Below are 26,829 nucleotides of genomic sequence, written 5' to 3'. Positions count from 1 at the left end.
AAGCTCTCAAATAAATAAAACAGAGATCAAAGTTGTGAGACTGAAGCAAATTACCAGGAGTTAAAGAAAGAGTGTAGGCCATAATGCATAAGATATTCAGTAACAGCGGCTGACATGCACCTTTATAACCTTGTGTCAGATGTCTCTTTTACACATGGTGAGGTAAAAGCTAAGGAATCTCATATTTACTTCATAGCATAAGCATATGTGAACAGTGATGACACTGTAGACAATACACTATAAATCAGCACACGTGGCACATTCGATACCTTAAAAATGTTATCAGCTGTCAGAGACTAAGAGCCCAGAAAAATCATAAGGGAAATCATTTGTGGATTACACTAAATTTTGGCAATTGTTTTAATTAAACGTGAATTATAGGTCAGTTGGTCAAAAAATCTGCTATATTCTTAGACATTCTTTACTGTAATCCCATTAATATTTTTGCATAGTTTTGTACAACGTTACTTGAGAGGTGATGAAGGAAAATCTTTGATAGACTTAGTAATCAGACAGTGAATACGTTTGCTAGCAGTGACACCATCATAAGTCTTCATCAATACCTGTCAGAAGTTGTTCTGAACAAGCATAGTTTTCTTTATCCCTTGAAAATGACAACAACAGAAGTTATGGCAAGCTATACAGTATGCTGCTATTTTAACTCAAATTTCAGATTTGAGTACTCTAATCCTTGGGGATTAAATGCAAAGTTAAAAAAAAAAGAATGTTGCTCACTGTAAAAGAACTTTTTAATAAGCTTAATTGGCACCATCACTTTTCCTCATTAGAATGGGACAGTTTTCTTCAGCATTACAAAACGAACAGAAAAAGATAGCATCTAATATAGTTCATTCATCTTTTGCCAAATATTTCCAGTACAGCAGCTGAAAATGTAATGATTTTAATTAATCTGTTTATAAGTAATGAGCATTTATTCTTCTCATTGAAGCCATTAAGAGTTACTAAAGTTGGGCAGCTTTGAACAGAATGAAGATTCCCATCCATTAAGTTTTGCTATGTAACACTAAGATATGTACATTCGAAACTGCGTTGGTCTCTGGGAGCCTACATTTCTCCAGCGTTGGCACATCAAATCAGTACTAAATCTTACTAAATTTGATATACATAAAGAAGAGACTTACTTTGTTTTTATGTGGTGCTGAGGAAGCACACAGTGCAAACCAGTAACAAAAATTGTGCCAATCCCCTATTACAATTTCTACCTCAAACTGCTGAAAGGGCACAAGTTGTAAAGCACAGAAAATGCAAAACACAACACAACACAGACAGAATGACAAGTGGTTGTTATTACTGAAATGTGTTACGAAATAAGTGGATTTTCAGGAGGTTTTTGAAGAGGATAGTGAAGGATCTTTACGTACGTTAATTGGGAGGCTGTTCCATGTGTAGGAGGCAGCGTGGAAAAAGACACAAAGTTGGGAGTGAGCAAAAGAGACAAAAGGGGAATCAAGAGTGATGCTTGGGAAGTGCTGACGGTAAAGGAAATGAGGACCAAGGTTAAGCCAGAAGCAAGATTGCCTTGAGTATGGCTAACTTTATGCAAGGGAGGAAAGAATTCCTGCAAAGGCTTAAGAAGCAAAGAAATATGGGCAATTACATAGGAAAGGAGAAATGATTTGTGTAGCATGTCCCATACGGGGAAAAAAAAAGAGCGGTGGGAAGTGGGAGACCAGTTCACATCAAATAACTAATATAACAAGCATTCAGTTCCAAATAATGAATAATCTAAATTCACGGAGATTATGATCAATACTCAGCCAGATGTAAGGAGTGGTAGGAACATTAGACTGCAGCAATTCTTTAGATAAAGCTGTTAAGTTATATGAAAAATTACCATGTTGTGTAAAAAGCAGATGCCCCAAATAAATTTGAACGGAAAAGTCGAGCAAAAGTATGTTTTGAACGTCTCTCAATGTAGCAGTAAAACATGTTTGTTGTGCTTGTTTTTTTTTAAAATCAGTAAACTCAGCTGATGTACACATAAATTCTGTCCACACAGGATTTTATCTGCTGCGCTCCTATTCATCATCACTGTCACCAGCTGGGAGAAATATACAAATTCACTGTACATATAAATGTGATGAAGAAAACTTAAAATACAAAGCTGCTACCCTACAAGAGAAATTCAAATACATTTTTAAACATAAAAAGGGACTGAAATCTCATGACTCCCATTGTTCTGAGCCAAAAATATATTTTTTACATAGTCTGTCTACTTTTCTTCCAGATTACACTTCATTTTTTTTTTGTCATTTACAAGTACTTATGCATTAGCTCTTGTACAAAAAAGAGTTAAAAAAACCAACCGCTCTGTCACTATCATAGTATCGTTACCAATAGCAATTTCCATATTACTGAAGCCTTAAGAAGTAATATTGGAATTCATTTTTTCACTTCCTCTTTTTTATAGTATTTTTAAAGGAATTATAAACATATTGATTACTAGTCATGTTTGATACCTTCTAGGTTTAAATCTTAATCCAAATCCAGGCAACTCACTTCTTATTGAAGTCTTATCGCATTTCTCTGGAAATTTACTGACATGCAAGTCTCTATTCCTCTTCCATATAGTCATAACACATCAGCAGACCCAATCAATAGTGCTTACTTTTTTTTTTCCTTCTAATTTTCATTCCACTCATTCTGCCACAAGTTCACTGTTAAGAATTCAATGACAGAATGTTAACGCCACTGTATCTCAGTAAAAGGACTCAGTAAATAGTCCCACTCTTTTTCTTTTTATTTTGTTTTGGTAAAACTGCAGAGAAAATAAAATACTAAATAGGACTAAAATAAAATATTAAATCCCTATTTTAGAAGGTCTCAATTTAGGAATACCATCTTTAACCCTAATTAAATCTTAAAGGGAAGTTGTTTTAGCTTCAAAATGAAGTCCGGCATTTTAAAAATCCTACAGAGACTTTGCATGTTTTAAGAGAAACATCAAAGTGTAATAAGAACAAGATGTCAGTTAGACCCCGAATTACAGATGAAGAAACGTATGCATCTCTGTGTTATATGAAGGCACATCACACACACTTCAGCTTCCTCAAGCTCCTATTACACTATATCAAACATTTGGAGAAATCCGTACTTACCCACAAGTCATGCTCAGCATAATCAAACAGCAGCCAAACCTTTCTGTCACTGTGAGAAAGGAAAACCTTCTGTAATGCAATCACATTAGGGTGCTTCAACTCTCGTAAAAGCTGCAAAGAGATAGATAAGCTGTTGTTATTTCCATGTTTGTTAAAAAAAGCAACACAACAAAAAAAAGTATATTAGTGTCTTACCACAACTAAACAAACAATCCTAAAATAGGCCCTAGAAGATAAATACTGTATAACATCTTTATCAAAGGTAAACATCAGAATTTTAAAATGTCAGATTGAAGCTGGTGCAGCCCATCAAATTCCTCATGTGGACAATACAGTTATTGATTACCACACAGTTACTGTATTTCCTATCATTTTTTGCATTTCATTCCTGTCTCAATTGCCTGGAAGCCTATGGGGTCCTTGTTTTCAGAACATAAGGGTGTTTTGAAAGAGAAGTTCACCAAATAGCTGTTACTAATAGATGTTTCAAGTACTCTTACATAATCCAGATATAAACCTGGACTTGCTGTTTGCCAGAAACAAAAAACTAGGTCTCATGACTACTACACCCATAATTAAACAGCACATGAAGGCATGCACCACTGCTGAAGTCACCATTCTGATAGATTAAGTCGGTCCTCAGAGGGAACTGGGAAGCAGTAATTCCAAAAATATCCTTCCCATGGAATCACTTTTTTGTTGTTGTTGTTTGAGACACTGCCTTCATAAAAATGATTGATCACTTCTGTTTTATCTGAAAATTGTTTGCATCTGCAGTACTACTATATAAATTGCCAAGCATCGGTTCCTAATGGCTAAACAGTAATTTGTGTAGACTCCAAGGTACATCTGAGAGAGACAAATCATCCTCCTTTCCCCACCCCTCACCTTCAGAAAAAAAGACACTAGATGTTAATTTTAGTGTGAAAAAAAAAAACCAAGAGATCTTCTAAAGAATATTAAAATAGTTCAAATCGTTTCTGTTTTCCAGGAAATCAGATAATTTAAATGTCTTTTTTTTTTTTCCTAGCATGGAGGAAGTGTTTTCTTTCGTTTCTTCCTTTCCGTAACACACGGGGTTAGCTAGCTCTGAAAGATGTTCCCACCTAATGAACCCATAAGCAGTCATTCTCAGGTATCATTTCTGTGATGCAGTATAAAAACCAATTTATCACTTAAGCAGTAACATCAACTCTTAAATTATAAACTATCAGAAACCTAAAGATTATAACTTGGTCTCCTTGACATATATTAAAGACGTACCACCATATACTTCTGTTTTTAGCAATGCTAAAACTATTTTCCAGTACCAATTTGACACAATGCTTCTGACTTCACTTTTTTTTTTTTTTTAAATAAAGTAATAAAATCATCTAGCAGGAACTTTTTTATTATTACTTTTTTTTTTTAAGACACTGTTAGCAACAACATTGAGATAAAATAATTTTACATTCTGAAACAGTGAGCTGAAGCACTCTCTGAAGAACTTTGCAGGAAGAAATAGCCAAAGAGCACTGAGCTCCATACTGAAGACCAGCATATAATAGAAACGTTAACAGAAATTCTATGTACAGCATAAGAACAAAAACAACGCCTGAAGCACTGAGTTAACTTAAAGGTGCTACACATAAAGGAGACAGGCATGCATATATTCTTCAGTGCTCAGCAACAGTGCGCTCAAGCCAGGCTGAGCAGAGGACTTGTGTAGTGGTGATCACGTACCAGAGCAGCCCAATTAATAAGTAAAGCCTGAAACCTTTCCTTTTCATGCAAGCCACATGAAAGCACTGCCCCTTTACAAAAAAAAAGCTGTACACTTCTTATCCACAACTGTGAGATGCGCTTGTTTATAACAAGTAGGCTATTTTTAATGCATTTTTTCTCATCTTTTGATGCCCCTTGGATGAAATAACTAGCAACTTTAAATAAAATTTCTCACATGAAAGAATCAAACTCGTGCTGGTTTGATCTTAAACGCTGACTCCTGCAAAAACCACGAGGAAGAAATCACTATGTTACTGTGATGTTACACATGTTGAACTTCCACCAGAATTTCTGTATCTGAATAGAGTACTATAAGGTCAAAGAACAGCAGACAGAGATAGAAAGAGATCTCAAATTAAGAAACTCTGCTTATCCATGTTACAGGCATTCTCTAACTGCCTGCTTTTCAAGTCTACTCTGCTCTGAAAGCAAATTAACATTATTATAGAATTTTTGAGAGGCTACCTAGTAATTTTTCCTAATTATAATGGAAGCTGGAGAGGTCTCAGTTGAGTGGCAAATGTTGTCCCACATTTCAAAAAGGACAAGAAAGAAGACCCCGGTAATCAAAAGCCTGTCAGTCTCACCTCAGTGCCTTGCAAAATTACAGAGATTATTCTGAGAGTTATTGAAAAACATCTGAAAGACAAAGCAGCCATTGGTCACAGCCAACATGGGTTCATGAGGGGAAAGGCTTGTTTAATGAATTTAATTTCCTTTTATGATAAGGTTACTCACCTTAGTTGACCAAAGGATTTTTGGATTGCAATAAAACTTTCAATATAGCTTCTCACAGTATCCTTCTGGACAAAACACCCAGCACACAGCTGGATGAACACACAATGCAATGGGTGATGGGTAAAGCTCAAGTTATAGCGAACGGGGCTAAATCAGGTTGGCTGCTTCTTCTAGGGTTCATCAGGATTCCATTGTAGGGCCAGTTCTCTTCAATGTTTTTGTCAGTGACTTGCATACGGGACTTAACAATGTACTAAATGAATTTGCAAACAACTCTACACCAACCATTTAACTACACTGACATTATTTTTTTTTTTTTTTACTAAAGTGCTCCATAAGTATGTATGGCTTTAAAGGAAGCCAAAGTAGCATCTAGTTCTTCAGTTAATCTTAAACTAGAACATAAAGGCCTTACGTCAGACTTGCCACTTGTGTTTTTTGACAGTTTCTGCTATGATGGAAAGTGGTTGTCTTTTGTCATTGTGCAGGTTGAAAGTGAATCGAAATTCAAGCTCCCTGAATGATGAAAAAGAATTCTTCCTTAAATACATTATCAAACAGGAAGTACAGGGCAGGAAGGACAAAAAGGAGCATTTTATTACTGCATCTAGGTAAAACTGTAGCCTAGTCTAACAGCTCACCTCATAATTTCACCCTTCTGCTATTTACTTGATGAGCTGTCACATGCCAAATATATAACAGTTATGAAATGGTTGCACGTCATTTCTTCACCATAAACACATTTCACTAATGTGTATTTTAGTTGCACCTAGAATCCCAAGGACAGCTTCAGAGCTGTGGTAAATCATTCTCTGCAGCTTTTCTGAACCACAGATTACTGCATAAACTTTAAACATATAAAACAGATGAATGAAATATGATACCATTTTTTCTTACGGCCTGTGAAGAACAAAATCAGCTGGGAGATTGGGTTAATTCAAATCTCAAGGCAGAAGGAACTAATACACTGTTTTAGTATTTGTAAGATTTCAGCCTACATGACCACACTCTATTACAAAAAATAATCCGAACATAAAAAGATCTGCAACTGCTATAATTTATTATCAGGTGAACACAGCACTCTATTTCAATAGTGCTTCAAGCTTACTCTTTCTTCTCTACAATTCTATCTCCATTCTGCTCAACTTGCACTAAAACTCTAGTAAGAACCTGTCTCTTAGGTGACAGACAATACACTTCCTTCTTGTTAACAGCATACAGAGTCATTTTAGTCATAAAGTCATTGAGAAAGGCATCAGTTTGAGTTGTCAACATCCTGTGCAACTTTGGATTTAGAGAATAAATCCAGATATGCTAGCTGAGGTATTTACAGGAGAGAAAGGGATGTACTGACATAATCTTTGTGATATTGCTTTAAAACAGCATATACAGTTTTTACCTGGGCTTAACATCTCCCTCCCCACACCCACACAGATTAACTCTTTCTGAAAAGGGAAAAAGGCAATTAAAGGAGCAATCTATCCCTCAACAAGAGAAGAAAAAGTTTGCCCAAGTACTGTAGCAAAACTACTGAAAGGAATTAATATTGATATCCACTAAAATACAAAGGTGTGAGCACCAAAGAGAAAAGACATGATTATACTAAAAGGCATAACTACAGCGGTAGGAAAACAAGCAACTGTTATCAGATAAATTCACCCTCAAAGATGGCATCTCAAACACAAAAGTTCAGGAATAGCTTCAAGAGCAGTGAAAACAGCATCTCATTTGCAGTTTGATCATCACAGAAAATTAATTACTTAATGACTCCGATTTAACCATCTGCCACTAGTTTCAGTGATGCAGCATCTATGAAGTACCTAGCTTTTATAGAAACTTGCAGAAAATACAGGTTTGGTGGGGTTTTATTGATCACACTTCCAAGAGATGAAAGTATTGACAGTAATTTGTTTTCAGCTCTTTGAACTTAGGCCACAAACTGTCTCTCAGTATACCACACAAGTAACTTTTGTATGACAAGCAGCTAGGAAGTCTCTTGCTCTTTTGCATTAAGGAAGTTCTGCTTTCTATAAAAAACTACTTCCGCGAGAAGGACAGAAGAGAGTTTCATTGTTACTATCTTAAACAAAACGATCAATTCTGAAGGCATTTAGCACTATTAAAAATAGTCAGACAGTACATTTCTAAGGGAAACAACTTCCACACAAATTGTTTTTCCACTATTTCCACAATAATGCTTTCTTTCTACCACCTACAAAATCAAGTGAACACAGACCCTTTCATCTCACTGTAAAACTAAGAAAAAGGAAAATTAGAGATAATAGGAAGACAAACATTGCTGTCAATATTTACACCAGTAAACCCTGCAGTAAATATGTATTTCTATGTCAGTGAAGGCAAAACTCCATCACCTTCAGAAGCAAATTCTGAGGTCAGACCATCTCATCTAAGAGGTGTTCCCATCCTCCTGTTTACTTTGGTTTTCTGACCCCAGTTAATCCACTCTGGAACACCCCTGGTAATTTCTTTGATGGAAATATAGTCGGTGATGCACTTAACTGCTTTCAAAGTTAGAACCAAAACCTTCAGCTGACAGAGATGTGGATCAGAAGTTGTCATAGAAAAGATCAAAATGTAAAACTGATGGCTCACAATGGCAGTTGTACCCTGTAGAATGAGAACTGCTGTCTTGTGTGAGGAATATATTTAAAGCCCCTAGGGTCAATGAAGTTACTTTAAAATTGAAGCTGGTATTTTCAAAGGAACCTAAAGATCATCATTTTACTCCTACAGAAGCTCTTTAAGAATTCCAACCTATTTAGATGTTATTAATCAAGACTAGATCCTCTCCTTCATGTTATTACTATTCTTTTCACACAGGCCCTGTAATGCCTATTACAATACTGAGTTCAAGCTGTAGCTTTTCCCTCAGGGAGGCAAATGGGCCTCTCTCAAAATATAAACAGGCAGCTATTAAGTTTATTAAATTTGTAAGAACAATTCTTTGTTAACTTTAACTTGTGCTAAGGGTCCCAGAGATATCAGGAAGAAGAAAAAAAGACAGGGTCAGAAACAGTGCGCCACATTAAAAAAACTACACGGAATTCAGGTTTGTTTAGTGCCCCAGTTGATTCTCCAGTTAGAGGTTTTCCTATTTGGATTCCCTTTTCTAGCTGGGCAAATTCCACCTACAAAGGTATTGCACAGTTGAAGTCAAAAGAGTGCCTTTACTCAGTCACAGCTTCAAACTGAACAGGTACGGAGGGCCCAGGTACCAGACCATACAGCCGTAAGCTGTTGGAAGCAGGCATATGTATAAGAAGTCTCACAGAAAGATGTGGGCAGCATATGCAGTTGGATACACACACACACACACACACACACACAAAGAAAAGTTAAATAGCAGCCTACGCACTGCTTCAGAGAGGAGACAGTTTTTTGCAAACTGCTCTGTTTGAATCCTACCCTTGGACAGACATAAGAATGCAAAACCAAGGTGAGGAGACTAAAATGCCAAAAATACAGCTGACATTCTTACATTAACTGTTCTGAGCCCTGTCTCAGATCGCATGGCACACTCTACATGAAAACAGACAGGCTGAAGTATTTTAAACACGAGTTTAAGCAGTCTCTTGTTCCATCTAGTTCTCCTATTTTACTCCAAGCAGTCTTCACACTTCACCCCTCCAATTCTGCTTTATGCTTCCTCCACCCATCTCAACCAAGCAGCTCTTAAACTGCAAGAACTGCAATCTTCCATAAGAGAAAGACAAAGTTAGTTCTAAAAAATAAATAAATACGAGAAGACAATGAACAGAATCTAGCCAGTAACTCGCCAAATGTTAGGACAGGAAGAGGACAAAAAAGCTGTCACACCCTCCTCCTATGACAATGATTAAGAAAGTATTTATAAAATAAATATTTTCATTTCAAGAGCTGAAAAAATAATGGTATTCTGAAACAAAAGCACAGCAAAAGATTTCCAAAATATCATACTTAAATAATAAAAACTAATAGAAACTGGGGTGACTGCATTTTAAAATCCTGAGGTTCCCAGCAAAAGCAAGTTAGCCTTCACATGTTTCTTTAAGAACATATAAAGAAAGACGAGTATAACAATTCTTTCTATTTCTCAGTAACCAATACGTTATACTATAGCACGGACTTTCAAAGATAAAGAAAAGATTACTGTAAAATTACTCCTCAAACAAGGAAAAAGTTAATTTTTAATACACCTATATAAGGAAATGCTGATGTCAAGATCATACGATAGCAACTTGGCCCCAGTGCGTTTACCATCACTCAGTGGGTGGTGAAGCACTGGAACAGACTGCCCAAGGAGGATGTGGATGCCCCATCCCTGGAGGCATTCAAGGCCAGGCTGGATGTGGCTCTGGGCAGCCTGGTCTGGTAGTTGGTGACCCTGCATGTAGCAGGGGGGTTAAAACTCAATGATCACTCTGGTCCTTTTCAACCCAGGCCGTTCTATGATTCTGTGATTCTATGAATAGAGAAATTTAAGCTGTGTCTCTCTCCACAGAAGACCTTTTCCTTATTTGATCCACAACAAAATAAAACAACATTCATTCTCTTGTATAATACCAACTAGTAAGTTGAAAATATCTACAGAAAGTAAACTGCTGAAAAGTCATCAATTTTCATAACAATTTTTTTTTGTCTGAATTTACTTTGCCGTTGACTAGAAAAAGAAATTTCTTCTGTTGCTGAAAAGATAAAAAACTTTCCCACATGAATGAAGATACTTAACCATAAAGCTACCTAAGAATAGTCATAATGGAGGAGGGAAAAAAAAAGAAAAAAATCACAAAAGCACTGCTAACATATTTTTAAATGCAGAAGTGTTGTCACACGATTTCACCAACCTAAACATTTGGTCTGGCTTTTTAAACTGCAGTTGATCTACGTGTACTGTGCTTATTCTAATGCTTCTGCCCTTTCCTGGTTTCCTGGCTGTGCCTGTTCTTGCACTGCATCTCACAAAAATAAACAGTGCCAGCAACTGATGTTTTCCAAAACACCTGCAGAAGGATAACAAACACGATCAGACATGAATTCTGATCGATCCTCAATTTTTTCAAGGCTTTCCTCTCAGAAGTACTTACACAAGAAACATTACATGAATCAGAGTAAGAAGAACAGCACTTCTGCTTTTGTAATCTTATAGAAGAGAAAGAACACGTGCTCAAATCTACATGTGACAAACTTACTTTGTCACATTTTCATACCCTTCTAATTTTATACTTCTCAAGGCAGGCTTGCAGAAACAGTAACAGAATGACTAAGACAGCCACATACTTGCACCTATTAATGAAATAAATTAGAGACACATTCACCCACTGAACAAGTCAAGATTTTTCAAAAAACTTTTCTATAAATGATAAGCTTTCCTTCATAAAAGAGGGAGCATTTTAGTTCCTAATACAAGGAAGGCACGCGTTCAGTTTGACAAGCTCGTAACAAGCTGATTGTTTACACACTACTTTTCCTTTATTCTGAAAGTCTACTTATGTCCTCTATTTGACTTTTTCCTTAATGTTTTTATTATTAAATCAAATTTTCATTTTTATGATACTATTTTATTTTCCACACTCTGTGTTATAAATTACACAACAGAAATTAATATCATAGAATCACAGAATCCTTAGAGCTGGAAGGGACCTAGATGGAAAAGCCATCTAGTCCAACTCCCCTGCAATGAGCAGGGATGCATGTGCACAGCTAGATCAGGTTGCCCAGAGTCTGATCCAGCCTGCCCTTGAATGCATCCAGGGACAAGGCTTCCACTACCTCTCTGGGCAACCTGTTCCAGTGTCTCACCATCCATGCTTTTTCCTTATAACCAACCCAAATGTATCCTTCTTAAGTTTGAAACCACTTCCCCTCGTCCTATTACCACAGACACTGCTAAAGAGCCTGTCCCCTTCTTTCTTAGAACCCCTCTTCAGACACTGAAAGGCTGCAATGAGGTCTCCCTAGAAGCTTCTCCTCTCCAGGCTGAACAGCCCCAGCTCTCTCAGCCTGTCTTCATCAGGGGAGGCATTCCATCCCTTGAATAATTTGTGTGGTCTTCCTCTGGATGTGCTCCAACAGGTCTACGTCTCTCCTGTACTGGGGACTCCACACCAGGACGCAGTACTCCAGGTGAGGCCTCACCAGCACCACAGAGTAGAGGGGCAGCATAACCTCTCCCAGCCTGCTGGCTATGCTTCTTTTGCTGTGGCCCTGGATACAGTAGGCTTTCTGGGCTCGCTAACTCATATCCAGCTTGCCATCCACCACTGGATACAGTGTGCCATCCACCAACAAGTTATACAAGTTATACAAGTTATTTGACAGTTCCCATGAAAATAAAATATAGATTATGAAGAAACTTCCGCTCAACATCTTAGATCCTGTTAGTGATAATGGCACAGAATCCCAACTTGGTAAATATATCCGCTGAGATCAGAGAGAAGTGAAGCTTTGTGCCTCTTCAATGCTTTCAATGCTGAAGTTCCCTATCACACGACATGAAAATTCCCTGGCTTTGTTTCTGTGCAGACCCAGAGCTTATCAAGCACGACACTGCTGAACTGCTCAACATCCCTCTCACCCTTATAACCACATTCTCTGCCTACAACACCTGTAAAACTATATCTGCAAGGGGTTCTCAGACTAGATAAAACAGAATGTGCTCAGTAACGAAATGGCTGAGAGACTACCAGCATCTCCTCTTAATCTGAGGACTCCTATGAAGGGGAAACCTCTACTTCACTGCACTGCTGAATGAAAGGAACACGGTAGCTGAAAGGACAGAGCTCAAGTGCATAAGACCTTATGACAACATCCCCAGTTAAGTATCATGGAAATATCAGATTTTTCAGGAAGGAATATTATAATCTTGTACATTGCAGTTTTCAAGTACAGTACTACACAACAAAAGTGTAATGCATTTTTGTATATCAAGGTTAAAAAAAAAATTTCACATTGTTAGAGACAGAGAGCAAAAAAAGGAGAAGGAAAAATATGGAGAGAAAAACTGATGGCTGTTCTTCGTATGTACTCATTCTACCTATTCCAGGCCAGTAGGCAGCAGTTTTGATGTATCATTTATATTTCAAGTCATCTTTAAATCAGAGTTAAGAATTCAAAACATTAAGCACATTAAACCCTTGCTCCTTATGTGAATTAAATGAATCCAAATAATGGCATCCATTAAAGTTTGATGTACTTCATTCATCTGATCTATGTAAATGCTTTACTTCTCATTAAACAAGCTAATAGACAAGCCTACAGTTGCAAGTATCAATTCAGTTTAATACCACACTCAAAGAAAGAAATGTGCCTGCAGACTTGAGAGAAAGTGAACATTTTTTGGTTCTTGAATTGGTTAATTTGAGTCAGTTTAAAATCTACACCATTTTACAGTCAGGTTTCTCATATGCTCTTTCAGGATAACACATAAGAACATCACTCTGTCAAAGCTTTTATTTAAGAATTATAGAAGTAACTAGTCTGTTGACAATTACTTACAACGAACTCAGCATTTTGCTCTGGAAGCACAAGGCTAGAACATTCTTAGTGTTGCTTAACACCATTAAATTTGTTATGTCTTTGCTCATAGCTTTTCACTTTTTACCCAAATCTTCAGCAAGCTTTTAGACACACATTAGGCAAATCTAACGCGTGAAGCAAGCTAAAACAAGATGTTCACTGGCTGTCTCTCAAGTCATTAAACGCCTACCACAAGATTCCTCTCATACTCTCACGATCAGCCTGCAACTGGGAAAAAAAACAGTCAGTTTGTAATCTAATGTCTATTTCCTCATTCTTCAATAAAATATGAAAAGCTATTCAATGGGGCAATGAATATAGCAGAACCAGAATTTCCCCCAGTAAGGATTGATAAATTCAGGAAGGCTCAAACGACTGGTAAATATAATTCACAGAATTGGGTGAGTAGAGATGAAAACATAAACAACGCTTAAATATGTTCATATGGTAAACCCTTCAGAACAACAGCAGTTTTCTAAGAGAGGTTTTGAAAGATCGTTCAGTAATAAAATGGAGAAACGAGTAACTGGCTAATATTTACCACCATGAGAGCTTGTGGCGTTCTGTATTTAATCTTCCACTGAATGTAACCTCTCTCTCAACTAAATCCTACTGCAAATGGGTATGCAACTTTTTGCCCAAGGCAGAAAAAGCAGTGTGGCCCTGAAAATAACATCCCACGAACAGACGTTAGACTTTCTTCCTGAGAACTGAGAGCAAATACTTTCCCAGATAATAAGCAGAAATGAATAATTGGAAGTCATTCTCAAGACCTACAACAGAACTATTCCAGACCTGATATACCTCATTAAGCTTGCAATTAGAAGTAACAAATAGCATGTTTGTAATCCCAACCAAAATGACAGAGATCATTTACACACACCTTCTTTCTGGAATAACAACTTCAGACTGCCTGGAGAAAGGGGAGTGCATCTTTCAGAACTTAGGAAAGTTTCTCACACAATTATGCCATAAGCTACTTCTAAATCCTTCAGAATGCAGCAAGCCTCCTGCCTCTTTATCACTCCTAGCTTTGCAGAACATTTAATTGTATGGATCGAAATTTCCCAGGTTGTGCAGTAGCAAACATCTCATTGTAAATGGCTACAGCTACAGGAACGCCACTGAGGACAAAATACGTAACACATGCTTACTCAAAGAAAGAAGAGCTGCAGTACTTGACTCAGTTTCAAGGCTAATTTTGAGCCTGCTTACTATCGTGTCCATGACGCAGCTGAAGCAAACGCCAAGGAATAGAGCACATAAAGAAGCACAGAGACAGCATAAGCCTTTCGTGCTATGCACAGTCAGCTTCCAGCAATCCATCAGGGACATGAAAACCACACCTTAAATCAAGGTCTTTCACTGTTTTTGTGTTTGCTTCATTCATACCCGGATGAATTCCCCAGTAATAAAGTTCCTTAACTCGGTCGTATGCCTTGCTCTCTACAATATTCAGAGCTGTGTTTCAAAACTGAAGCTGTGTTGCAGAGATTTACTACTTTCATTCAGTTGCTCCCGTTTTTCTGTTCCTATAAGCACAGAATAACCATTCTCCAACTTTCTCACATAGTTTTGTGATTCCAGACCTCCTTCAGTTTTCCCTCCTTTCCAAGCTGCAATTTCCCAGTCTACTTTTTCTCTGATTACATCGAGGTACTTTTGCATCACTAACTTTGTTGACTCCTCCACCTCAGGCAGGATAAAGGGAAATAGAAGGATCTAAATGACACAAACACTCAACATCTGAATGTGTCAGGGATTTATGAGGTAGATCACATCTGCTTTGTTCTCAGCTCTTGACTTCAGCAATTCACTTTAAAGCCATTCCAACAACTTCGAATTTGCCTTTTTGACTGCTCCTGAACTTGGAACTGTTTGCAAAGGAATAGTGAGAATGTTTTTCCTCCTGCCTTCAACCTGCACCAATAACGATCGTTCAGATCCATCATCGCCTATATGTAGATAGTGTGTTCTTCCCCGTTTCCACTACTTCAAAATTCAACGTTGAGAAATACAAACAATTTTAATCACACAAACTACTCAGTACCGAGATCTTTTTACACTTCTGTATTGGTTACTAAAGAAAGAAAACCTAGCTAAGTAATTTTGTACCATCAGCAAACTGTCATCCGACTCCTCACTTTCTCTTGGGGAATTTTATTTGTACATATTCAGCAGAAAAAGGCTCACAAAACCTTTAGAGCTGTTAAACGATGCACTTGAGACAACTCTGGCACTGAAACAATGGAAAACATTTCACCCATTTTCCTCCTGCTTTAGATTAGTCTCTTAGATGGAAGAAAGCAGAGGAGGAGTAGGTGGGGTAAACAGCTCAAGCAGGAGCATAGCCCATACACTGCAGCCAGCAGCAACACCGTGAGTGGGAGTGATGGTGGAGCCAGATTCAACTGTGAAGAAAAGCATGACCTTGGAGAAAGAGCTGCGCTGAAAGGGAATGAGCTACACAGAAAAGTAAGACCAAAACAAAAAGACTGGTTGAGGGGAAAACAAAGGGCAAAGACAGCAAATATCAAGGGTTTAAGAGAAAATCATCCAAGATAGCAAACCACTCCCCTAACCTTGGCACAAAGTCCAAAGCCCCACTCAACCCACTGGTAAACATACCCTCCTCCTTTCTCCTTTTAAGCCTTAGTTTCTGCAACAGGAGGGCCTTGTATGACAGCACGCTAATGTCTGTGGTGTGAGCAGGAGGTCAGAGAGAAGACAGAAAATGATGCATAAGGGAAGGAAGGCATCGTAGGAAAAAAAAAAAAGAAAAAAGAGGATGTATAAGGAAGAAGCTTCTGTTTCCAGGATAGACAGTGGAATAACATGTAGTAACTGTCATTCTTTTTTCTTTAGAGCGTGACCTTCAGGAATAAATTAGTCAGGTTCGTACAGAAAGGGAAGAGAAAAAAAGCAAAAGGCTCAAAGAAAATGTCAAGGGCAGTGTAAAGAATCTGGGATTGAATATACATGATACAATTAATCTGTAGAAATAGAGAAAACACTTGTGAAAGCAGGTGCCAAATCTGCAGAAACCTATTGTAAAATTTCATTATAAGCATTACGAGCACAAAAACAGAGCAGCAAAGTAGTAAATATTGCTGCTGACAGACCCTGTGATAGAGAAGGGAAACAAAAGAGAATCAAGAAATACACCAACAGAGGAAAAGTAAGCCAGAATAGGAGGATATGAGCAGTCATGAATTCTTATACATCAGAAATCATAAGGAAGTATAAGCAACCAAACATGAAGGGTATATCATGCTCCAAGGCGTTATATAACACACACCAAAAAGTTTAGAATAGGAATTTAAGAGACAAGAGTGTTTGACATGAACAACAAAAGAACAGCCCTGCTAGTGAACACAAACATTAGTATTTGCCTCTGAAGTCAGGGGAGATACAAGCTAATGCTTACAGCTAAGAGACCACATACATCATCTGCATTAAATCACAGAGGATGAACACAGGAGAGTTCACCAAAGAACCAGGGACCAGAGTCAGAGGAAGGATAACGAGCAAAAGAGTTCAAGTTAAATGCAAGTAGGCTGGTAAAAAGGATTTCTGAAAAATCCTACAAATAATATTTCTCCTTACTCAGACCGCAAATGTTTTACAATGGTTATTGAAATAACTGAATGTCATAAGACATTTTGTCCCAATCAACATGTCACTACTATACAACAGGATAACTCAGCCAAATACTCTAAGAAGTGCAACATGTATTTTGTTTCCACTCATTATGATGTTTTCCACAGTAAGATAAAAATCAAAACAGCATGCCCTTTATCAAGCCTTATAAAAAGAGCACAGGTCAAGGATTCTTCCTTTATCCCATTTTTGCCAAGAAAGAAAAAATGTTTCTGCAATGCTCTTCCGAAAAACATAGAATAGACCTCTTATATTTGGCAAGAAGCATGGAAAAGTTCAGGCGAGAGGCCAAATGTTTTGTTAAAAATGTGTAATGGTACGGTATAGCTTTGCTGAGGACCCACATATTGTGCCCTGAGAACCTGGTCCCAATGCCCTCTGTTCTTACTTAATACCCAGCAACACACTTTATGTCAAAGGTATAAAAACTGATATAAACAGCCCCAAAAAAACTCTTATAAAAGACATGAGCAACATTTACGAACCTATGCTGTAAAGGCTGCAGCAATTTCTGCCACTATCCAAAGGCATATTACATACTGTAACTCATACATGAAGTTACTTTAGCACAACTTCTGCCACAAGTGAGACATCCTGCTGATGGGAGCTGCAGTGAGAGTGCTCTGGCACTCCTCGTTCCACACCACCCCTTCCCATCACGTCTCTTTTGTCCTTCCTGAAACACTATCATCTGCTTTTCCCACCAAACACATGCTATGTCCCCACTTAATCAGCACCTAGAAGGGTATTGTGTATATGCCTCTGTTTGGCTCCTATTTTGCAGCAGCTTTGTATGGCACAGTCCTCATCAGAGTTTTGCCACGCAACATCCAATCTCAGAGCAGACTTAAAAGACCCTCCGTCTCTTATTCCACTTTGAACGTCCCCTTACCCCACCACCCTCAGATAATTAGGTACTTTATTCTTTTAAAGTGAATTATCATGATTTTACACTGACTCAATGAAGCAAAAAGACTCAACAATAATGAAGGAGGCATTACAAAGACTAAATAGAAAGACTGCGTGACACTGAAGCAAATACAGTGATAAATGGAAGTGCAAAAAGGAGCACTAATGAATACCATTTCATAAAATACACTTTTCAAAAACCTCACTTAGAAAAAGGCAGGCAAGGAAGATTTCTTGCTTTACATTTTCTTTACTATTTATAGCCTACGAATTGGACTGTATGCAACAACAGAGCAATTAGCTTAAACTCTACCGATATTCTCACTGGTGATAATTGGTTGCTTCTTTTAAGAACATCTGTTCCATCTTTCTTAAGAAACGAGGAGCAGACCCTGTTACCTAGACAACAGAATCCTTCTGAGCATCACACACCAAAAGGGTAGCATCAACTTAAGTCACACTTCTTATTCCTTCTCCCTGTGGCTCCATTATCACTGGTAGCATAATCAAATGTCTTCACTTCTTAAGATGAAATCCCTATTTATCAGATCACAAACTCAGGCCCGCTTTCACATGCACATTTTACTGTCCTTCAGCCAACCAACAAACAGTTTGAGGCCTTGTACCTTCCACCACTGTGACCACCCACCACACTGTCAACCTGAAAATGCTGCAGAGTATTTTGGAGCAAGTCCTTTCAAATATAGGAATTTCAGCTCAGTTCCCTTGAATGTGGCCCAGAAACAGTCATATTTGCCATTATGTCTCTGGATTACTGGACATATTCGAGTGCTGCAGGGACCCATCCCATAATGGTGCTCACTAGTATCCTCTAGTCAACGCTATGGAGAGTAGCAAAGGTTAATCTACCTTCAGAGGACACCTGCTGCTGCCTTAGCAAACTCACCCCAATTTCATAATTACTGGTGAAACATTAGCAACAGTTAAGTGCACCAGATGACATAATCCTCCATATGCTTCAGTTGCACGGATGATTATTTTTCCTTTCTCCCCCCACATGCATGTGATGGAGGACCAATGAACACTGAAACTCAAATGATGAAACAAATGAACTAAGCACTCAAAAGAAAAGACAGCCCACTGGGCAGAAAAAGCTGCAAAACAAATACCACCAACCCACTACCTCCCTTAAATTCATTCAGGGCACTTCATTCTCCAATGGCAATGCCTTGAACTTGTTTCCCTCCTTCACCTTCTTCCTTTCTTGACTGGATGAAGAGGGACTCATACTCTCAAATGCATATGTAGCTGTCTCTGGTCAGGGTGGAAACTTCTGTAGGAGAACTCCACAGCTCTTACGTTTGTTTTTGCACATGCAGTAATAATCAGGCTCTGGGTATGTGCTTCAGGCTCAAAACTCATCCGTCAACATGCTAGAGTCAACAGCACTAGAAACTTGCAAGTAACAACTATTAAACCAAAATACAGACAATCGGCTCACCACAGACCACACATTAGAACTGAACACTTTAGGACCTTACTAATTCAAACATGACTGGTACTTTTTAGGAAAGCTCTCAAGTTATATTCCCATGTATTTACACTAGCATGCAGAACAACACAGAAATAATTACATGAACGTCTGATAAGAAAGTAGATGCCATTTTGAACATTCATTAAAGTAACAAGGAGTATTAATCAGAGAAGATTAGGTTTGCTCACTTTGCAGATTTCGCATTTTTTGAGGGTACTTCAGGACACTTAATTTTATAAGACAGAAATGGAGTAAGTTAAAGGAAGGCTTCTTTAGTACCACCTTACACAGTACCATTTTATAGGAGAAAGATAACTGAAGATAATTCAAGGGGGATAGGAATACAGATCTGTTCTTCAGTCCCATATGTGCTACAGAAGAATAATTCGGGAAGTACTGAAGGAAGAAAATAAGAACTTGAAAATGGTCTGGATTTGAGGCGCCCTGAAAATGGAGAAGTGAAACAAACCATCTGGCCCCAGCCTGAAAATCTGAACAATGGAGATAGCTGAAAACTATTAAAACTGAAAGTCACAGAAGAATTCCTTATTGGACTACAGGGCTTTGAGCAAGTTCAGAGAACTTCAGATGGGGAACAGTACAAAAGAAAATTTGTTAGTGGTAAAATATTTAGGTCATATGCATAACATATGGTTATAGCAAGAACGTGAAAGGTTCAATGACTACCTCACCTCCAAAAACAAACAAGACAAAACAAAAACCAGACAAGATAAAGCCCAGGTAAGAACAAAATCACTAACACATAACAAAATAACATGTCAAAAAGGAAGGGACAATTATTAGCCTGAACAAGAAAGATGTTAAGGCGGACAAGAATACTGAACAACTCTTGGAGTTTGGTCAGAGAAACATCGTTAATCACAGTAATAAGAAGAGTTTTGCAATAGTAGAAGCTCAGAGAAGCAGCCACTGAACTGCTTACAAGTATTAAAGGCGTGTGGAGAAAAAGGGAAAAGAAATCACAGAAAACAGCACAAAAGGCAATTGAGATAAAAAAGAAACCAGAGTAATCTAATAAGCAAGTGAAAATATGGAAAGACAAAGAATTAAGAAAAACTCTGCAGGGGCCATGGGATGGGATAAGTTTGTTAGTGCAGAAAGAAAAGGCTTCCTCAAATGCCTTCAAGTACTGGCAACCATTCTCATATTTCATAATTTGTCTCAGTCAAAATTAATTTACTGATAGCTTCCTTTAATATGATGTTCTCATATTCAAAAAATGACATTTTTTCCAACAGTAGAGTCTGTCAAGTCTACCCTCACTTCAGTATCCTCGGATGACTGAATAGAGAAATCCTCAAAGTCAAAAGCATAACGAGCATACATACATACCCACAAATTCAGTGTGTGTGTGCTACATACAGGCAAAGAGCAGTTTTAAGGAAACATCCTGATGCTGCTAACGAGGAAGGAACATTTAGCCAGATGGCAAAATGGAGCAGAGAAAGAATAAATATCCATGATGCTCACATCTTTTTTCTTTTAAAACCAAAATACAAACTCAGCAAATTCTACACAGTAATAACAGAATTCAAGACGATTCATTTGGTGACTACTGTACCGCTAAGTACAGTTCACAAGCTTCAGAAAGCATCCATGTCTCAAAATCTCCATACAGCAATGTATCAAAGCCTCACACACATAAGAAAAGTCTCAGAAAAAGACAGTGGAAGCTGGATTCAAACAAAGCTATTTTTCAGCTTACCACAGATAATACACATGCAAAGGTTCACACACACAAAAAAATGATGAACCCTACTGAAACTTATAATAGAATGGAATTCAGCAAGGTTAATCAAGTTTCAGTGCAAGTTTTCAAGATGTCCTGCCTTCAAACACAAAGTTGGCTACAAGCTTAGATATAAAACCCGCAGAGTAAACACAACCATACACTCAAAACTCCATCCATTTAGCCATCAAAAAGTTGAAACCAATGCCAAATGAACTACTAAAAAATAACTTTTTCATTAACATTTGACCAAGATCTACAATTTTTTATTCTCTTTTTTTACAAATATTTTATTCTCAATCCAGCCATCTCTACTCTGTATTAGTTTACTCCACTTAGGCACCACTAACTCCATTTTGTTTCTGCCCCACAGACTCAGTGAAGCACAGAGAACAAGAACGATGGGTTTCTATATCCAATGTGCATTACAGAAACATTGATTTTAATAGCTGAAAATGCTTAATCTCTATCCAAGTTAACTGGGAGTACAGTCATAGATGTGACACCAAAAAAAAAAAAATCAAAGTTTTCAATGATAATAAAATTAAGTACAAAGAATGTAAAAACTAAGGCTACCACCCTTTAAAAATAAGTACTCCAGCGCTCTAACATTCAACACCCTACATATTAGTAATTAATTCACAGCAAAAAGTCATTTGCATTTTACAGTGCAGGAAAAGAAACCTCCAACAGACATGGAAAGCTGAGAGTACACTGAAAGAATGAGACTCCTCAGGACCAATAAATCCTAGTGAATGGAAGCCCATCTCAAGCATATGTACACAGATACAGTCTGGAAAAAAAAAATAGGAGCAAACAGAGATCCATGCGAGGTTATAGAAAAACTGAGGCATGGTGGGACAGTTCAAGCAGTTGGCGACGCTGCTAAGGACACATACATCCATTCAGGTAAGACAGATAGACAGGACAGGGAAGGTTGTATTGTCCGGTGTATGAAGGTCATGGTTTAGTGAGAACCATTGGTGATAGGTGAATGGTTGGACTGGATGGTGCTGTGGGTCTTTCCCAACCTTTGTGATTGTATGATTCTATGAAGAATGCATATTAAAATATATAGAGTTTTTGTTTAGGGCAGGTGACAGGTCTCTCAGCAGCTTGCAGGTCAGAAACAGCAGAAAGACCAGTACGGATGCCACTTTGGGACTGTGACAGTCGCCTGATAAGGATGGAGAATCAGATCGAGTCTTCTGCACACTCCAAGCAGGTTTATGACTCACAGACCCTGGTCCATATGAGAGACCCTGACCTCCCCTACATTCACTGGAAGAATAACATAGCAGGGCACAAGCAACCCAGATGACTACTGGAGGGCATCAGCAATAACTTCTTGACATGCCTACTGGATGAGCCAAGAAGAACAGCATGCAACTATTTCCAAATAATCAAGAACTAGTTGGAAACGTGACACCTATCAGCAGCCTTGGCTGTAGAGCCTGAGTGAAGATCCCAAATAGCAGAGTACAGACCCAGGGCTTCAGGAAAATGGACTTCAGCTTATTCAGGGGACTTACCATGGGAGGCAGGCTCTGAAAAGCAAGTGAGCTCTGGAAAGCTGGCAGGGGTACTTAAAAATACAAGCATCAGTGGCCTGGCTGACCTATGGTAATTGGATCATACAATCACAGAATGGCCTGGGTTGAAAAGGACCACAATGATCATCGAGTTTCAAGCCCCCTGCCATGGGCAGGGTCACCAACCACTAGACCAAGCTGCCCAGAGCCACATCCAGCCTGGCCTTCAATGCCTCCAGGGATAGGGCATCCACAACCTCCTTGGGCAACCTGGTCTAGGGTGTCACCACCCTCTGCATGAAAAACTTCTTGCTAATATCCAACCTAAAGCTTCCGTCTCAGTTTAAAACCATTCCCCCTTGTCCTATCACTATCCACCCTTGTAAATAGCCGCTCCCCTTCCTGTTTATACACTCCCTTCAAGTACTGGAAGGCCACAATGAGGTCTCCCCAGAGCCTTCTCTTCTCCAAACTAAACAAGCCCAGTTCCCTCAACCTTTCTTCATAGGAGAGGTGCTCCAGCCCTCTGATCATCCTACTGGCTCTCCTCTGGACCCGCTCCAAGAGCTCCTCGTCATTCCTGTACTGGGGGCCCCAGGCCTGGACGCAGTACTCCAGATGGGGCCTCACAAGAGCTGAGTAGAGGGGCACAATCACCTCCCTCTCCTTGCTGGCTACCCCTTTTTTAATGCAGCCCAGAACATAGTTGGCCTTCCGGGCTGCAAGCGCACACTGCTGGCTCATGTCCAGCTTCTCATCTACCAGGACCCAAGTCCTTCTCCGCAGGGCTGCTCTCAAGGAGATTTTCCCCCAGTTTGTATAAGTACCTGGGATTGCCCCTACCCAAGTGCAGCACCTTGCACTTGGCCTTATTGAACCTCATTAGGTTCTCATGGGCCCACTTCTCCAGTCTATCCAGGTCCCTCTGGATGGTTTCCCTTCCTTCCAACATATCAACTGCACCGCTCAGCTTGGTGTCATCCGCAAACTTACTGAGGGTGCACTCAATGCCATCGTCTATGTCATTGATAAAGATGTTGAAGAGCACTGGTCCCAAGACCGACCCGAGGGACACCGCTTGTGACCGGCCTCCACCCTGACACAGACCCATTGATCACAACCCTTTGGCTGCGTCCAGCCATCCAATTCCTAATCCACTGAACAGTCCATCCATAAAATCCACACTTCTCCAATTTTGAGAGAAGGATGTGGTGAGGGACATGCCAAAGACCTTGCAGAAGTCCAGGTAGACAACATCCACCACCCTTCTCCCATCCACTGAAGCCGTCACTCCATCGTAGAAGGCCAACTGTCAGAGCTTCAATGCAAAATGGGCTGTATACAGACAGAGGTGAAAACAGGGATGGGCTACATGGGAATAATTTCAAAACATAATCCAAGCATTTAAGGATTGAGTCAAGGAAGTAAAAGCTAACTTAGAATCGAGCCCTTGCAAGGAACATTGAGGGCAACACGAAGAGCATCTGTTACTACATCAGTTGTGAGAGGTTGAAGAAGAAAATGTGAGATTGTTGCTAAATGAAGCAAGTGCTTTAGTAACAGTAACGTAAAATAGAAGAGTCCCGCCTTCTGTCAAGAATCCACTGTTTGAATATCAATGTCATCACCTCTCAGTCTGAGGCATTAAAAATGGTCACATGTAATGTTAAATTAACGAAAGACATGCTGGAAAGTTATATAAGTCAAGATACTACTTGAACAATTCTACATCTCCACACAAAATAAACTGAAAACAAATCTAAGCTATTTTTGCTCGACTACAGAGAAGGCATAAAATGAAGCAACAAAATGTAATGAAAAAGAGAAGAGAAAATAAGCACATCAGATAGAAATTTAGGAAACAAGATTTTTAAAACATACCAGTTGAAGCATTAAAACATATACAGACATGCTTTTGTATACACAGACACAATCTTGATAGTATTTAAGTTTGACAGGTTTTTTAAAATGTCTTTCCTGCATTATCTGCAAGTCTATTCTTCTTTATCCAAGCAATACAGCAGCATTTGCTTTCAGTGCATTGCTGCCTCCAGCTTAACCTAAAGAGGGTTGGATTTGCTTTATTTGTTCATTTCTGTTGAAGTCACCATCAGTTAGTACTGCATTTGTGTGCATCTGAAAGTATTCCGGATTTGAAGTCAATAGCAAATTGAAAGGGAAAACAACTGAGCCAGAAGAGCACTGAACACCCATTTTCCCCACTTAACTTCACTGGGAATTTGGATTATATCCTAAATGATGTTAAGTAACAGAGTCGCAGAGGCCTCTTTGGCTCTCTGGAATGATGGAAAAGCTTTCCTTTTCTTCCGTTTAACAAACTTGTCACAGATTTGTCAATGCTTTTTTCCTGCTGTGAGCACAAAGATACAACTTCAAGAAAGTGAAAATAGCCTCTGTATGAAAAACAGCATTTCAAGGTAGTTAGAAAGAAAGTGTGTTAGAAGTATTTTCTTTCTTTCCCCCGCAGCCTGTCCTATTGTTATTGTTAAACTGCTGAAGGGAAGTGGCTGTAGTCAGACAATGGAACTGACTGGCTTCCTCAGATGATGCTCTACTTTTGTCACAATTGCATGACAAAATACTACACTTCAAGCAGCGAAACCTATTTTCATAAACTGTACAGTGCATTTACATGTTGATTCAGTCAATTGACAAAACAAAAATCTTTCTATTTAGCAGATTTACTGCATGCTTCTTGTTCATTTTTAATGAAGTTAAATTGTTCTTTCAGATAAAAATAAATGTGGACAAAGTGTCCGTGGAACAAAGAAAGAATTTAGGTAACCCCTCCCGCACAAAAAAGTACTTAAATTACACAGATTAGTCAAGATTAGAGCACAACTCAGAGAGCTCTTATTCCTTCACATGGCATGCAAAACATGAGTTCTCACATAGCAGAACCAAACCTTCCTTCCAGCTGATTCATACTTATAAAATCATGATACACAGATACTTCTAGCCAACACACACCCTAACTCCCTAATAAAAAGCCCTTCAATATTTATTTTTAAACTTACACACATTTCATCACCTCCAGCTATTAAAAAAAGGGAGTGGAGTTTCAAAGTTTCCACAAACAAATGCAACAATCTTTTCTAATTAGGCAGCAGAGAATTTACAGTGAGATTCCTACATTGCCAATTATTTTACATAATCATATTATTTTGGCAAGGGGAAAAGAAGTTCTGACATTCAAAAGGAATCTTCTACAGTATATGTACTCATGGATATACTTTTTTTTAACACCTTGTTTTACCCACAGTTGTCTTAAAGCTAGGGACCAAAGTTACAAATGTATTTTTCTACATCACAGTAATCGTTGCAAGCTGCTGTGATATCGTAAGACAAGGGAAGGGTCAATACAGCCAAAGTAAAGGACTTGTATGGACTATGAAATTCCATGCAACTGTACTTGAAAAGAGTTAATGGCACTACAAGTTTTCAAAGTGATTTATTTATATCAGAAAGTTACCGGTAGTCCCGTACAGCTGATGCTTTCCACATTCTTAACAGAAACAAAGATGGGTCAAACAAGTTATTAGGCCAGTCTGAGCTAGGGTCTCAAATTAAGCAGCTTCACATTTAGCTCATTTGTCTAAGCGGTTTCCAATTCAAGAGATGAGAGCAGTTTGCAAGTAACGTGCAGTGCCTGACAGTGGCAGGAGCAAAGCAGCATTCCTGGCTCTATCAGCAAGGCATGACCTGGACCCTCAAGCAGCCCTAGAGCACAAGATCAGTAGCACTGCTGAGAAACATGGCAAATACACAAAGTACAAAAAGACAGAGAGCAAGTGTAGCTTGGCTCAGGCTCAGCGCTATGACACCACAGACTACAGAAGCTGGGAGGAGGATAAGCAGCCCCAGATGAGCTGCTTATCGCAGAACAGCTTAGGTCGGAGGGGACCTTAAAGATCACCTACTTCCAACCCTCTGCATGGGCAGGGCTGCCACCCCCCAGCTCAGCTGCCCAGGGCCCCATCCAACCTGGCCTTGAGCACCTCCAGGGATGAGGCACCCACAGCTTCTCTGGGCAGCTGTGCCAGTGCCTCACCACCCTCTGAGTAAAAAATTTCTTCTAAACATCTAACCTAAATCTCTCCTCTTTCCTAGCCTAAATATAAGCCTAATGCCATTCCCCCTTGTCCTATCACTACCAGACTGGGCGAAGTGTCAGTCCTCCTCCTGCTTGTAAGCTCCATTCAAAAACTGAAAAGGCTGCAATGAGGTCTCCCTAGAGCTTTCTCTTCTCCAAGCTGAACAAGCTCAACTCCCTCAACATTCTTCATAGGGGAAGTGCTCCAACCCTTTGACCATCTTCATGGCCCT

At 38.9% G+C, this 26,829-nt stretch overlaps 1 protein-coding gene across 3 annotated transcripts in view; it reads right to left on the bottom strand.

Annotated features, from left to right (window-relative positions):
• Positions 1 to 26,829, bottom strand: part of CDK19 (cyclin dependent kinase 19) — a 117,623-nt gene that overhangs the window by 69,878 nt on the left and 20,916 nt on the right. For 2 of the 3 annotated variants that reach the window (XM_040698316.2, XM_015284576.4), the window contains exon 3: positions 3,120 to 3,230. In XM_040698316.2, the coding sequence (XP_040554250.2) occupies positions 3,120 to 3,230 (111 nt within the window). Of the gene's footprint in view, positions 1 to 1,382; positions 1,396 to 3,119; positions 3,231 to 26,829 lie in introns of all 3 variants that reach the window. The other variant, XM_040698317.2, reaches the window with a different exon arrangement.

The sequence above is a fragment of the Gallus gallus genome, chromosome 3 (assembly GCF_016699485.2).
Source record: "Gallus gallus isolate bGalGal1 chromosome 3, bGalGal1.mat.broiler.GRCg7b, whole genome shotgun sequence".
NCBI lineage: Eukaryota > Metazoa > Chordata > Aves > Galliformes > Phasianidae > Gallus > Gallus gallus.
The sequence above is the reverse complement of the archived record's forward strand: the minus strand, read 5'-3'. Positions and strand labels throughout refer to the sequence as shown.